Source organism: Epinephelus lanceolatus, chromosome 9, assembly GCF_041903045.1.
Source record: "Epinephelus lanceolatus isolate andai-2023 chromosome 9, ASM4190304v1, whole genome shotgun sequence".
NCBI classification, from domain to species: domain Eukaryota; kingdom Metazoa; phylum Chordata; class Actinopteri; order Perciformes; family Serranidae; genus Epinephelus; species Epinephelus lanceolatus.
Window position 1 is genome coordinate 517,501 of NC_135742.1, and position 16,037 is coordinate 533,537.

Genomic DNA, 16,037 nt, shown 5'->3' on the forward strand with positions numbered 1-16,037 from the left:
CGTTAAACCTGTTGATAACCATTGGGTAACGTGAGCCGTGTGATGCTAACACTTAGCGATATTGTAAAGAGACTGAATATTGATGCGTTGGTTTGTATTCTGTGTCCATCAGTCCGGGTGGTGAGTTTACAAACCCTAGTGAAGGAACGATCTGCCCTACACTCCCTACGATTGGCTGGTGCTCGTCGCCTCAACCGGTTGGATCGGTCAGGGTCAGGGTTAGAATGTCAGAGTGAGCCAGTCAGAGACAGATGAAGGCCGAGGAGGCGGGACATTCCTTCGCTGTCCTAGGATTCACAAATTCACGTCCAGGTGGACTGTCAGGTCAACAGGTCACTTCTTTTAACGTTTGTTCGTGAACAGCAATAATCAATATTTCACATTAACTGTGGTCAGAGTTCAGTTACAGCAGAGACACAGAGGGAAAATTAAAATATAAAATGTGGCTTTCTTTTTACAACCCAAACTGTTGGTAGTTTTTGTTTCAGAGTTAACGACACGAGTCTCCACGAAGTAATGAACTACAGTTTGGTCACATGTCGGTCACTGCTCCTCAACACAGTCAGTCACCGCTGATGTCAGGACGGTGTCAGTGCTGAACTGTGGCGCCTGTCCTCCGGTTGCCCCTGGTTACCACCATTAACTTGGTCAGCACCGCTGCTGTTAGCTGCTAGCCGCCAGCTCAGCCACCTCCATGTTGAGAGCCATGTGCAGACAATCCTGTCCCTGAATGAATGTCACACACAGCTCCTTAAACTGGTCCCAGTTGGTTCTGACTGGTTTAAAAACCATTTGACAGTGTTAGCAGCAGAACTCTGGAACAACGCAGACGTGTCTGAACCTTCAGACGTCCCGACTGATTATTATCTGATAATAATCTGAAGAGTTTTCTGAAAACAAACCATCTGTTTTTATTTAAGCTGATGACATCACTGGGAGGTGGAGCAGCTGGAGCTGTACTTCCTGTTTACCTGGCGTTATACTGAAGGTGTTCCTTTAATAATCAGAGACGGTGTGTTTGGGTGTAAATGGTCGTGACGTTCCTCTGTGACGTGTTTAAATATTTTACGATGATGTATAAAATGTTATGGGAGTGTTGAGGAGTGACTGGAGGAGACGCAGACGGCCCGTCCTCGGTGTGACACACGTCTGCAGCTGACTGAAGGACACCTGCTGATCTATTTATCCTGCCTGTGTTTGTGTAACGTGATTTCCTGTCGTGGTGATTCTGTTCTGAGCTGCGTTCAAAGCCACACATATCGCAGCGTCTCTGTAGCAGTGGAGTGTGTTCGCCTTAGTGTCAGCATGGACTCTGTAGTTATCAAAGTGTGTCGTGTGATTTCTTTAATAACCAGTGACGTGTTGCACGTGTTGCTCTGCGGTGGCGTGTTGAACGCAGCTCCACACACACACCTGTGATCGTAGGTAGTTTCACTGTGTGAGGTAATAAAACTTTAATGTTTACATCATATATGAAGAGAATAATGTACCATATTAATGTATCTGTATCTATTCAACTGAAATATGCAGCGGCCCAGACTGTAGTGTGCGACTGTGTGTGTGTGTGTGTGAGAGGGTGAGTGTGTAGTTGTGTTGTGTATCTTAGTGTCATGTGATCAGGGGCAACAGAGACGTGTTGACATGAATAAAGTTTGTGTGAATGAAGACGACGGCTGACGAGTCTTTTGTTTCAGATTAACCACCATGAAGCTGCTGTGTGTGCACCGTGTCATTATGGGCTGTCCCACACCACAGATAGTGGCGGCTCTAAAATGGTGGTCCTAAGCAGTGGCGCCATATAGGGGAGAAAAGTTAGGACGATTCAATAAGTACAAATTAATATAAAATATTAAACAATCATCATTAAGATTTTTTTTTTCAAATATAGTAATAAAATTAATGATCTCTCTGTTTTTACTTGTGTTTGGCAGAAACAGTTTAATATCCCCATTGACCAAAAAGTGAACATCCATATTGACGGACCACCCCGCTGTATCTGCAGGAAATGGTTTGGTCCTGTCTTAGCGCACTGTGACGGTGCTTAGTAGCAGTCAGCAGCTGCACTAGAACGCTACAGTCATCATCATGCGACCTGGTACTAACAGAAAATCCAGTTTGTGATCAAAGACAGCCTGGGATCAAATTCTGACAGTGTGATGCTGTCACCACCTTCGTCTACTGACCAACCAATAGAAATGCAGCATGAAATGAGCCAATCAAACAGACAGATAGCAGCTCGCCATGGAGGCAAATCTAAAGCGCTAAAAGAAATGTGAGGAAAACTTTGTGAAGCCTTGTGATGTGTCCTCCAGCTCTGACCATGGTCACGTAAATAGAGGCGGAGCTACAGCTGTCAGGTGAGACACCTAGCAGCTGACAAACACACACACACACACACACACACCGCAGTATATAGTGACCACTAAACTTTAAATTTTTGGACATTTTATCAACATTTTTTTAGACACTTTAATTTTATCTTCTTGACATTTGATCAGCTCTTTTGGACATTTAAATAATATTTTTTAAAGTCTTTTGAGCCGATGTGATGAACTCTGCTGATGAAGACTTTGACTCAAACTGCTGCTGAGTTTTTACAGTGCAGAGCTGCACCATCTGCATCCTGCCTCCAGGTGGAGCTGGAGGTTCATTCTGACCTGAGAGCCTCCTCCTCCTCCTCCTGACTGAGTTCAGTTCAACTGACACAAAAAGAGGAAGAAGAGAAGGAGGAAGGAGACACACAGACAGAGACAGAAAGACAGAGACGGACGGACAGAGTGAACAACATGAGAGCTGAGGAGTGAACCGTCGCTGCGCTGATCTGACACTGCCGTCTGTCCATCTGTCCGTCCACCTGCAGACATGTCCTCGTCCAGAGGGGACAGTAAGACAGGTGAGCTGCTCTGTCTCATATGCTAACTGTTAGCCACTGCAGGCTAACAACATCCACTTCTTGTCAGTCTGAACTTTAACTGAGACGCTTTCATTGATGATGATGATGATGATGATGATCTTCCTCTCCAGCCTCCCAGTTTGTGTCTCTGACCATGAGGCTGAAGGATAAGCTCCACCCACAGAGGGTCAGACGCTCCGAGCGAATCAAACACACCCCGTCACAGAGAGTCAAACCGCCTGACCTCGACCTGCAGCACAAGGTACACACTCACAACTACACACTGCTACACACTGCACACACTCACAACTACACACTGCTACACACTGCACACACTCACAACTACACACTGCTACACAGTGTACACACTCACTGCTACACACTGTACACACTGTACACACTCACTGCTACACACTGCACACACTGTACACACTCACTGCAACACACTGTACACACTCACAACTTCACACTGCTACACACTGCACACACTCACTGCTACACACTATACACACTGTACACACTCACTGCTACACACTGTACACACTGTACACACTCACTGCTACACACTGCACACACTGTACACACTCACTGCAACACACTGTACACACTCACAACTTCACACTGCTACACACTGCACACACTCACTGCTACACACTATACACACTGTACACACTCACTGCTACACACTATACACACTGTACACACTCACTGCTACACACTACACACTGCACACACAACTACACACTGCTACACACTATACACACTGCTACACACTGCTACACACTGCACACACTCACTGCTACACACTGCTACACACTGCTACACACTGCACACACTCACTGCTACACACTGTACACACTCACTGCTACACACTGTACACACTCACAACTACACACTACACACTGCACACACTCACAACTACACACTGCTACACACTGCACACACTCACTGCTACACACTGTACACACTCACTGCTACACACTGTACACACTCACAACTACACACTGCTACACACTGCACACACTCACAACTACACACTGCTACACACTGCTACACACTGCTACACACTGTACACACTCACAACTACACACTGCTACACACTGCACACACTCACAACTACACACTGCTACACACTGCACACACTCACTGCTACACACTGCTACACACTGTACACACTCACTGCTACACACTGTACACGCTGCACACACACAACTATACACTGCTACACACTGTACACACTCACAACTACACACTGCTACACACTGTACACACTCACTGCTACACACTGCACACACTGTACACGCTGTACACACTCACAACTACACACTGCTACACACTGTACACACTCACAACTACACACTGCTACACACTGTACACACTGTACACACTCACAGCTACACACTGCTACACACTGTACACACTGTAGACACTGTACACACTCACAACTACACACTGCTACACACTGCTACACACTACATACTGTAGACACTGTAGACACTCACAACTACACACTGCTACACACTGTACACACTCACAACTACACACTGTACACACTGTAGACACACAACTACACACTGCTACACACTGCACACACTCACAACTACACACTGTACACACTGTAGACACTCACAACTACACACTGCTACACACTGTACACACTGTAGACACACAACTACACACTGCTACACACTGCACACACTCACAACTACACACTGTACACACTGTAGACACTCACAACTACACACTGCTACACACTGTACACACTGTAGACACTCACAACTACACACTGCTACACACTGTACACACTGTAGACACTCACAACTACACACTGCTACACACTGTAGACACTCACAACTACACACTGCTACACACTGTACACACTGTACACACTCACAACTACACACTGCTACACACTGCACACACTCACAACTACACACTGTACACACTGTAGACACTCACAACTACACACTGCTACACACTGTACACACTGTAGACACTCACAACTACACACTGCTACACACTGCACACACTCACAACTACACACTGCTACACAGTGTACACACTCACTGCTACACACTGTACACACTGTACACACTCACTGCTACACACTGCACACACTGTACACACTCACTGCAACACACTGTACACACTCACAACTTCACACTGCTACACACTGCACACACTCACTGCTACACACTATACACACTGTACACACTCACTGCTACACACTGTACACACTCACAACTACACACTACACACTGCACACACTCACAACTACACACTGCTACACACTGCTACACATTGCACACTCACTGCTACACACTATACACACTGTACACACTCACTGCTACACACTGTACACACTCACAACTACACACTACACACTGCACACACTCACAACTACACACTGCTACACACTGCACACACTCACTGCTACACACTGTACACACTCACTGCTACACACTGTACACACTCACAACTACACACTGCTACACACTGCACACACTCACAACTACACACTGCTACACACTGCACACACTCACTGCTACACACTGTACACACTCACAACTACACACTGCTACACACTGCACACACTCACAACTACACACTGCTACACACTGCACACACTCACTGCTACACACTGTACACACTCACTGCTACACACTGTACACACTCACAACTACACACTGCTACACACTGCACACACTCACAACTACACACTGCTACACACTGCACACACTCACTGCTACACACTGCTACACACTGTACACACTCACTGCTACACACTGTACACGCTGTACACACTCACAACTACACACTGCTACACACTGTACACACTGTACACACTGTACACACTCACAACTACACACTGCTACACACTGTAGACACTGTACACACTCACAACTACACACTGCTACACACTGTACACACTGTAGACACTGTACACACTCACAACTACACACTGCTACACACTGTACATACTGTAGACACTGTACACACTCACAACTACACACTGCTACACACTGTACACACTCACTGCTACACACTGTACACACTGTAGACACTCACAACTACACACTGCTACACACTGTACACACTCACAACTACACACTGTACACACTGTAGACACACAACTACACACTGCTACACACTGCACACACTCACAACTACACATTGTACACACTGTAGACACTCACAACTACACACTGCTACACACTGTACACACTGTAGACACACAACTACACACTGCTACACACTGCACACACTCACAACTACACACTGTACACACTGTAGACACTCACAACTACACACTGCTACACACTGTACACACTGTAGACACTCACAACTACACACTGCTACACACTGTACACACTGTACACACTCACAACTACACACTGCTACACACTGTATACACTCACAACTACACACTGTACACACTGTAGACACTCACAACTACACACTGCTACACACTGTACACACTGTAGACACTCACAACTACACACTGCTACACACTGTACACACTGTACACACTCACAACTACACACTGCTACACACTGTACACACTCACAACTACACACTGCTACACACTGCACACACTCACAACTACACACTGCAGTCCAAGGTACACACAGGTAGACCATGATGCACCTGGACTGTGTGTTTATTTTGAGCCTCTAAACAGAGGCGTTTTTAATCAGACAGTGATGATGTCATCAGTTGTTTACAGTAACTCTGAATTAAATGACACAGAACAGTGCGGCGGGTCGATTCCTTCAGGTCACATGGTTTAAGAGTGTTACTTAGATTAAATCGATATACCTATTGCAGTGTGATGACATCACTGTGACATCATCAGTGAGCTGATGGGACATGTCAAAGATGTGTGTGCGTGTGTGTGTGTGTGTGTGTGTGTGCACGTCAGGACGGTGGCGTGTTGGCGGACCAGCAGCGGGCTGTCATCAGCTCTCTGCAGTACTTCAAGGCTCTGGTGGACAGACTGGGAGTGGACAGACAGGAAGTGGACAAACTGGTCCAGGACCAGTGTGTGGTGGGCGGTCTGCTGGGCGGAGCCTCTGGTGGCGTCCTGGAGGCAGTCCAGACTCTGGTCCAGCTGGAGCCACACCTGCACAACAGGTAGGTGACACCTGGTGACCTTTGACCCTGAACCTTAGTGGGGTGACGTGTCTCCTGACCCCGTCTGTCCTCTCTGCAGTAAGACTGTCTCTTCCTGTCTCACTCGTCTCTACTCGTCTCTGGCTGAGCTGATTCGCTGGGCTGATCAGGTGATGCTGCAGGGCGTCGTCAGCGGCAACAAAGAGTCTACAGCAAGCGTTACCACTGTGATCAGGGCGGTGCTGGACGGGGTGAAGGTGAGGACGGATGATGGACTGACACTGTGGGGACAAACTGTCCTCTGTCTGTCTCAGCAGCTGTGTTGTTGTCTGTCTCTCAGGAGCTGGTTCGATTGGCTGCAGAGAGAAAAGACGGCTCCGCCCCCTCATCTCCTTTCCAATCACAGCCTGACGTGGGACAGACAGGCAGGTCAGGTGTCCAGCAGACATCAGACAGGAAGTCCACCTGCCAGAGTCCAGGAGCTCCTGCAGAGGACAAAGAGGAGGAGGGGACTGTTGATGCTCCTCCCAAGCCTCCAATGCCTTTCACAGAGCTCCTCCCCCAGGTGTCCCCTCCACAGGTGTCCCTCAACCGGGTGTCCCTCCCCCAGGTGTCCCCTCCACAGGTGTCCCTCAACCGGGCGTCCCTCCCCCAGATGTCCCTCGACCAGGTGTCCCTCCCCCAGTTGTCCCTCGACGAGGTGTCCCCTCCACAGGTGTCCCTAAACCGGGCGTCCCTCCCCCAGATGTCCCTCGATGAGGTGTCCCCTCCACAGGTGTCCCTAAACCGGGCGTCCCTCCCCCAGATGTCCCTCGACCAGGTGTCCCTCCCCCAGTTGTCCCTCGACCTGGTGTCTGTCCCCCAGGTGTCCCCTCCACAGGGACTCAGGTGAGTCTGAACACGGACATACACCAGTTTGTGATCAGCTGTTTTGAACAGTAACCATGGAAACAGATAAAAGCTGACGTCTTCGTGGTTGTTTGGAGCCATGACAGGTGGTTGTTGTTCACGGAGACGTCTCAGCTGTGACCGTGTCCTCAGATCTGTTGTTATCAGGTGCGTTCACACCTGTCCTGTTTGGTCACGTTGGTTTGTGCAGGTGTGAACACATCAACTTGACTGAGACCTTCTTGAAGAGGTGGTCTTGGTCCGGTTACAGACGAAGAGAACACGAACCAAATCTAGGCAGTTATACAACTTTGGAACAACATGAGTCCCTGATTCAGACCAGAGGAGACGACTCTAGAGCTGACAGCAGCTGACACACTGCTTTCATCACAACACAATATTATACCGATTCTGTGGACAACGACACGATGTTTGTTGATATCACAAAGTCTGTCACGATGTTGATTCGATGTGTTTCAGGGTCCTGTGATCGATACGAGATGACATCATCTGATGATTTAACTCGGTCTGTTCCAGAAGAAGCTGCTGCAGCTTTATTTTTCACATTTGTCCATAAAAGATAAAAACAACACAGAAACAATACAAATAACTGTAATGGCTCCGCTAACACGCAGAAAACAGCACATGGCGTGATTTTGCCCAGTAGGACTTGCTCCTGGACCAACACCGCAATCAACCAATCACAGCCCTCTGACATCAGTGTGCTTCTTCAGAGCTAAGCTAGTTTTACAAAGTGCAGTTACTGTGTGATCCATTTACGTTTGCTACAAGCGGTGAGACTCAAGATGATTTCGTAAAATGTTGTAACTTCCTGTTTAAATTGGCGATATGCGTCCCCGTTTGTGTATGTACCATTTACGACCTTAACATAAACAAAGATGGATGCCTCCAAGAAAGCAGTCATTCACATGAAGACTCAAATGGTCCTCTGAGTTCGTACGAGGTGGTACAAGAACTGCCTCAAAGAGGCGTGTCATGACGTGTTGCTGCTGATTTTGCGCAGCTTCCTGTCTTTTCTACCGTCTTACTCACGGTAAGATCTGTATAGAGCGGCCCAACAGAATCCTCAGTAGCACTGAACAAACAACCTGTGAGCTACTGCTACTGCAGCTAACATGCTTGGTCATGCTAACATGCATGTGTGTCACAGTCATGTTGTATTCAGTCAGTATTAAACTCACAGTCTGTGGTGTCGTGAGAAGAAATCAGATTTACAGTTTGTTAGGGAACAAATCAGTACAGCTCAGTATTTTGATGTGGCAGTATGATGTCATCACACATTGTTTTGTTATATAAACTATTTATATTACAAAGACAGATTCAACTTCAGGCAGTGACTAGAAGAATATAATCAGGTGATTTTTCAGTCCAACAGCTTCATGTTACTGCTGCAGGCTGAAAACATCATGTGATCAGATGAAACAGACGATGAACAGGTCACAATATATTTGATCTCAATACTCAGCACATGTTTAAAATCACAGTAATATCACATCATGATCCGACACGCATCCCACACTCTGCTGTTTACTTCTTTTCTTGAAGTAAGTCAAAGTTTCTACTAAAATCTGCTGAGTCATTCTTTGAGCCTGCTGGAAGTCATTTCAGGTTTGAATGTGATGTGTTTATTTTTTATCATAAATGAATGTCGATGACATCACAGCATCAGATTTTCATTTTGGATCAAACACTGAAAACTGTTAAAAACTCCACAGGTTGTGTTTGAGCCTGATGATGATGATGGTGTTGATGATGGTGATGATGATGATGGTGATGGTGATGATGATGATGATGATGATGGTGATGATGATGGTGATGATGATGATGGTGATGGTGATGATGATGATGGTGATGATGATGATGGTGATGATGATGGTGATGGTGATGATGATGATGATGGTGATGATGATGATGGTGATGATGATGATGGTGATGATGATGATGATGATGATGTGGTGATGATGATGGTGATGATGATGATGATGGTGATGATGATGGTGATGATGATGGTGATGATGATGATGATGATGATGATGATGATGGTGATGATGATGGTGGTGGTGATGATGATGGTGGTGGTGATGATGATGGTGGTGATGATGATGATGATGATGATGATGATGGTGGTGATGTGGTGATGATGTGGTGATGATGATGGTGATGATGATGATGATGATGATGTGGTGATGATGGTGATGATGATGATGTGGTGGTGATGATGATGATGATGATGATGATGATGATGATGGTGGTGATGTGGTGATGATGGTGGTGATGATGATGATGGTGGTGATGATGATGATGGTGGTGATGATGATGATGATGGTGATGATGATGATGATGATGGTGATGATGATGTGGTGATGATGATGATGATGATGGTGATGATGGTGATGATGATGGTGATGATGATGATGGTGATGATGATGATGATGATGATGGTGATGATGATGTGGTGATGATGATGATGATGATGGTGATGATGGTGATGATGATGGTGATGATGATGATGGTGATGATGATGATGGTGATGATGATGATGATGATGATGATGATGGTGGTAATGATGATGATGATGATGATGATGATGTGGTGATGATGATGATGATGATGATGATGATGATGTGGTGATGATGATGATGATGATGATGATGTGGTGATGATGATGATCATCATGATGATGTGGAGATGTGACGTGCTGAGCAGAGACGTGTGGCGCCAACGTTGGTGTGAACTGACAGCTTTTTACAGAGCAGTGTTGACAGTTGGAGTGTGTGTCGACTCATCTGGTCGTGGATCTTTGGTCTGAACTGGACTTTAGGTTTTTATGTTAGTGGAACCAGTTTGAGTTTAAATCTGCAGCGTCGGTCTGACGAATGGTTTCTTCTCTTCTTGTTCCAAACTGCTGCTCAGACGCATCTTTGTCTCTTTACGCTGAGTCATTCATCAGCAGCTGAACATGTGTCAGTGAACTGTGGACAGGACTGTGAGACAGGACTGTGAGACAGGACTGTGAGACAGGACTGTGAGACACACACAGGACTGTGAGACAGGACTGTGGGACACACACAGGACTGTGGGACACACACAGGACTGTGGGACACACACAGGACTGTGGGACAGGACTGTGAGACACACACATGACTGTGGGACAGGACTGTGGGACACACACATGACTGTGAGACAGGACTGTGGGACACACACAAGACTGTGGGACACACACATGACTGTGGGACACACACATGACTGTGGGACAGGACTGTGGGACACACACATGACTGTGGGACAGGACTGTGGGACACACACATGACTGTGGGACAAGACTGTGGGACACACACATGACTGTGGGACAAGACTGTGGGACACACACATGACTGTCGGACAGGACTGTGGGACACACACATGACTGTGGTCTTGTTCTCAGAGCGTCAGCTGATCAGACGGAGCCTGAGCGGTCGACATGTTTGCAGCTGCGAGGAGCCACAGTCTGAGTGTGAGGAGCAGAAATAGAGCTGTGAATGAAACAGGAAGTAGAAAGAGTACAGAAATGAGACACCGTCCTCCCCCCTCCTGTCTCTGCACTTCCTGTGTCTCTGCGCCCACTGAGCGACAGCAGGAAGAAGAAGAAGAAGAAGAAGAAGAAGAAGAAGAAGAAGAAGAAGTGAGAGAAACAGTTCAGCGTCTCTGTTCCTTTTCTTGGAAACCAGCAGTTTGACAACATTTAAACTGTGACATCACTTCCTGCTGTTTGTTTATGAAACATCCTGCTGTTAAAAGCTGTGATGAAGAAGAAGACAGACAAAGATGGTGGCTATGAGCTGCTCTCCGTCTCTGTGTTCACACCTCACAGGAAGTGAACACTGTTAGCATCACGTTGTGTCATCACAAACTGTTGTTCACGTCTTTATGTCCAGTTTGACTTCAGTAAAAGTGCGAACGCCACCGTGTACAAATACTGTGTAATAAATAAGTACGACAGAGCAGCGTCTCCTAAACCAGCGGCCTGCAGCTGGATGACATCACAGCTCAGATATGACCATTAACAGATCAGACTGCACCACGTGTTCGTCTGTTCCTACAGTCTGTGTGTCACATCAGCTGATGGTCAGGAAGTGTTGAGTGTGAGAGTGATAAATGGTGTAGTGTGTTTGAGATGCAGCTGGTAGCCTCTGCAGCTGTGCTGAGTAAAGGCCCAGACACTATCCGTGAGTTTGATTCCTTTATATCCTCCATTATGAAGAAAGAACATTCTTTGCTAGCTTGATGCTAATGGCAGTACTCAGCGGGTTGATAAAGTGCCTCTGCTGTTTCCTCTTTACTCTGTGTGCTAACGTCCCAACAGGAAATATCTGAAAGGCTGGGCTGTTGTTGTCCTACAGTTTCCACGGCAACAGATTGCTCTGTGTTCCTATTGGTCAAAGTGACGGCTGTGACGGGAGAAGTCATGGAAATCAAAGGAAATCAAACATGCTAGACTTCCTGTCGGGATGTCGTGAGGCGTCCCAGACGTGGCGTCAGTTGTCGTCTACGATGACACACTACACCAGATGAAACCATGGATTATTGTGTATGACACTCGTTGTCGTTCAGTCTGAACCTGATTTAACAGTCACAGTCGTACCAAAACAGCGTGAGTAGGTTTAAAACAAAGATCATAGTTTGGATTAAACAAACACCTTTGTAACCACGGTAACGTGACTACATGATCACATTGTTTAAATGGCTCGATGCTGACTTTTGATTTAATGCGGGACACAAACAGTTGTCTCCTGGGTAAGAGTCCATTCTCCCACCCCACACCCACACCCACCCTGACCCCACCCTGACCCGCCCTGACCCCACCCTGACCCCACACCCACACCCACCCTGACCCGCCCTGACCCCACCCTGACCCCACCCTGCACAGACTCACTGTTTACACCACATCACATGACTTCCTCCTTTGTTCCTGTGATTATAACCAAAAACACCAGAGGGCGCCGCTAAACAATAGCTGTGTCCAAAATCACTCCCTGCTCACTAAATAGTGTGTTCGCCATTTTGTAGCGCTGTCTGAATGTTTAGTGTAGATTAATATACCCTATATAGTGGACTCATAGTATCCCACAGTGCAGCACGAAAAGTACAACCGATGGTCACTAACCACACAATATGTACCATGATGCATTGCAGTGGCACCAGTAGCAGACGGCAGACACTACTGCTGTATGGGATGTGAAAAACAAAATTGTCAAGTTTAACTTTCCCCAGGAGGGGGCGTCATTTGACCACTGGTCTGACACTGAAAGTTTACATTGACAATTCAGAAATGATGGTTTGTGTATCTATCTTAAATATAAATGTACAGGCCTAGCATAATCTTTCACTTACAATTCTACGACGTCTTGCTAGTCTAGCAAGAGCAGCACGTCTCAGCCTTCTCTCTCTGGTAATGTGTTTTCTTCTTATCAAAATTATTTTGATAATTGCAAGAAGGAAAAAAACTACAGTGCCATTTGCTGGCATTTCTGCAACATTTTCTTGTTTGTAAAAGGACCGTTTTTTATGAGACATTTATGAAGGTGATAAAACGGCAGTTGGAGGTGGATTTACAAAGAAAAAACGTTATTCTAAACTGAGATACAAGTACAATTAAAAAGTTAAATAGAATAAAGCTTACAGTGCAGTGCAAGGAATTAATCAAAAGCCTCTAATATGATTTAATAAAAGGCAACGGCAAGGAGAAAAGGTGTTCAGTCTTGATTTAAAAGAACTGAAAGTGTATTTATTCATGTGGGAAAATACGCTCAGTATTATGTATTTATCACACAAATTAATTTATTATTTATTTCGAAAACCCACCAGACAACATCGCTCTGGCTCGTTTTAATTGTGCGACAGTAATGACAGTAATGACGTACTTAACTATGCGACGGAGTAGTGTCCGAAAGTGTTTTAATGAGCTCACTATATAGGCAATTCCCGATATAGTGAGTAGGGACTAGTGAATGATTTCGGACAAAGCCATGGACACACAGATATGGGTCGTTATTACGGATCATTAGAATGACCTTTGACTCTCATCTGTCTGTCTGTCTGTCTGTCTGTCCCCTCCTCAGTCCACCAGCCCTGCCACCCAAAAAACGTCAGTCGTCATCAGGCCCCGCCCACTGCAGGGTCGCCGTCGTAGCACCGATGAGACGAGAGCCTGAAGTGGACACACAGGTAAAGCACAGTTCATATCCCATAATGACACACAGATTGTCACGGTAACAGGGACTCATCAGTCAGCACATTTACTACACAGTGACAGGTGGTTATATTGTGTAGATGTTTTTTCTACCTGTAGTTTGATGTCATGCGTTGTGGGCGGAGCCTGAGAGCATCACTGACATAGATCAAATGAAAAAAAGGTAAAGTACAGATACTACACGCCTGTACTGTGTGTGTGTGTGTGTGTTACAGGAGGACGAGTGTTTGAAGCGTTTTTCGTCTTCGTCGGCTGCTGAGGACACACACTGTGGTAACACACACACACACACACACACACACACACACACATTTCCAGTCAGCAGCAGAGTGTGAGGGACATCACTTCCTGTCAGTTGACAGAAACAGGAAGTAATGTTGGCTGTCTCTTCCTGTTTGCAGCAAGGCTCACTGCTGCCTCCTGCTGGACACACACATACACACACACACACACACACACACACACACACATTCAGGACTGAAGAAACTCCCATGATGGTGATGATGATGACACACTTTATTTTGAAGTACATTGAATTTCCAGCACAGAGCTTTTATTCTGAAGGGCTGTTTCCTGCTGTAGAGGAAGTGACACTGAATATATTAAACTGAAGACAGATGTGGATCAGGTGGGGACCACTGATGTCCAACACCTGTCTCCAGTCAGTGTCTGTGGAGATGCTCCACCTTGTGACATCACACCCTGTGACATCACACAGCAGAGTTTCAGCTCTCAGGTTTTAGATTTGGGGGACAGATGGTCATGTCTGTCTCAGAGGAATAACACGCATGAATGCGTCTCGTATTTACGCTTTAATGTCATGTTTTATTATAAAGAGTTATGTAACTGTCTGTCCATCTGTCTGTCTCTCAGAGGACGATCCGGACTACGACTTCCTCCACACTGACCTGTCCTCCTCTGAGACTCTTCCTCCTCTTCTTCAGCCCTCCCCCCCCCCCCCTGCCCTGCCGGAGAAGACTCGTGCTGCAGGTGAGAACACACTTGAGCTGCCTGTCTGTCCGTCCGTCCGTCCGTCTGTCCGTCTGTTTGTCTGTTTGTCTGTCTGTCTGTCTGTCTGTCTGACTCCTCTCTTCTGTTCTGATCCACAGGAACCAACTCTCAGGCCCAGACTTCATTTGGGTTCGATCCTGCTGCCCATAAAGAGAGCCCCGCCCACTGTGATGATGTCATTGGTCCTGACGAGTCACTGTCTTCCCCTTTGTCCCCCAGCAAGACCCCACCTCCCCTCCCTGAGAAGAAACGACACAGTGAGTGAAAACAGAGCATGGTGATACAGGCTGATCAATGACTCATCAATTATCATCAATAATCAAGCAAGGCTAACAGTTTCCCTCTGCTCCCAGTCTTTGTGCTGAGCTAGGCTAACAGTTTCCCCCTGCTCCCAGTCTTTGTGCTGAGCTAGGCTAACAGTTTACCTCTGCTCCCAGTCTTTGTGCTGAGCTAGGCTAACAGTTTCCCCCTGCTCCCAGTCTTTGTGCTGAGCTAGGCTAACAGTTTACCTCTGCTCCCAGTCTTTGTGCTGAGCTAGGCTAACAGTTTCCCTCTGCTCCCAGTCTTTGTGCTAAGCTAGGCTAACAGTTTCCCTCTGCTCCCAGTCTTTGTGCTGAGCTAGGCTAACAGTTTCCCCCTGCTCCCAGTCTTTGTGCTGAGCTAGGCTAACAGTTTCCCCCTGCTCCCAGTCTTTGTGCTGAGCTAGGCTAACAGTTTCCCCCTGCTCCCAGTCTTTGTGCTGAGCTAGGCTAACAGTTTCCCTCTGCTCCCAGTCTTTGTGCTGAGCTAGGCTAACAGTTTCCCCCTGCTCCCAGTCTTTGTGCTGAGCTAGGCTAACAGTTTCCCTCTGCTCCCAATCTTTGTGCTGAGCTAGGCTAACAG

General features: G+C 46.7%; 2 protein-coding genes across 7 annotated transcripts in view; both read left to right on the top strand.

The window, feature by feature from the left end:
- LOC117252578 (dynamin-1-like) overlaps positions 1–1,665 on the top strand; it is a 39,857-nt gene extending 38,192 nt beyond the window's left edge. Inside the window, exon 24 of one of the 2 annotated variants that reach the window (XM_078171119.1) lies at positions 1–1,665. This exon is cut by the window's left edge and continues 935 nt beyond it. The gene's annotated coding sequence lies outside the window, so the exon portion shown is untranslated. The other variant, XM_078171117.1, reaches the window with a different exon arrangement.
- A 313-nt stretch (positions 1,666–1,978) lies between these two features.
- The window catches only part of LOC117252148 (rap guanine nucleotide exchange factor 1-like), a 28,990-nt gene continuing 14,931 nt past the window's right edge, over positions 1,979–16,037 (top strand). Inside the window, exons 1-11 of one of the 5 annotated variants that reach the window (XM_078171115.1) lie at positions 1,979–2,893; positions 3,025–3,155; positions 6,816–7,027; positions 7,107–7,263; positions 7,347–7,616; positions 7,662–7,676; positions 7,707–7,894; positions 14,014–14,119; positions 14,360–14,417; positions 15,018–15,134; positions 15,254–15,412. In XM_078171115.1, coding sequence (XP_078027241.1) covers positions 2,863–2,893; positions 3,025–3,155; positions 6,816–7,027; positions 7,107–7,263; positions 7,347–7,616; positions 7,662–7,676; positions 7,707–7,894; positions 14,014–14,119; positions 14,360–14,417; positions 15,018–15,134; positions 15,254–15,412 — 1,444 coding nt within the window. In that variant the 5' untranslated portion in view covers positions 1,979–2,862. Of the gene's footprint in view, positions 2,894–3,024; positions 3,156–6,815; positions 7,028–7,106; positions 7,264–7,346; positions 7,895–14,013; positions 14,120–14,359; positions 14,418–15,017; positions 15,135–15,253; positions 15,413–16,037 lie in introns of all 5 variants that reach the window. The other 4 variants (XM_078171113.1, XM_078171114.1, XM_078171116.1 and 1 more) reach the window with 4 other exon arrangements.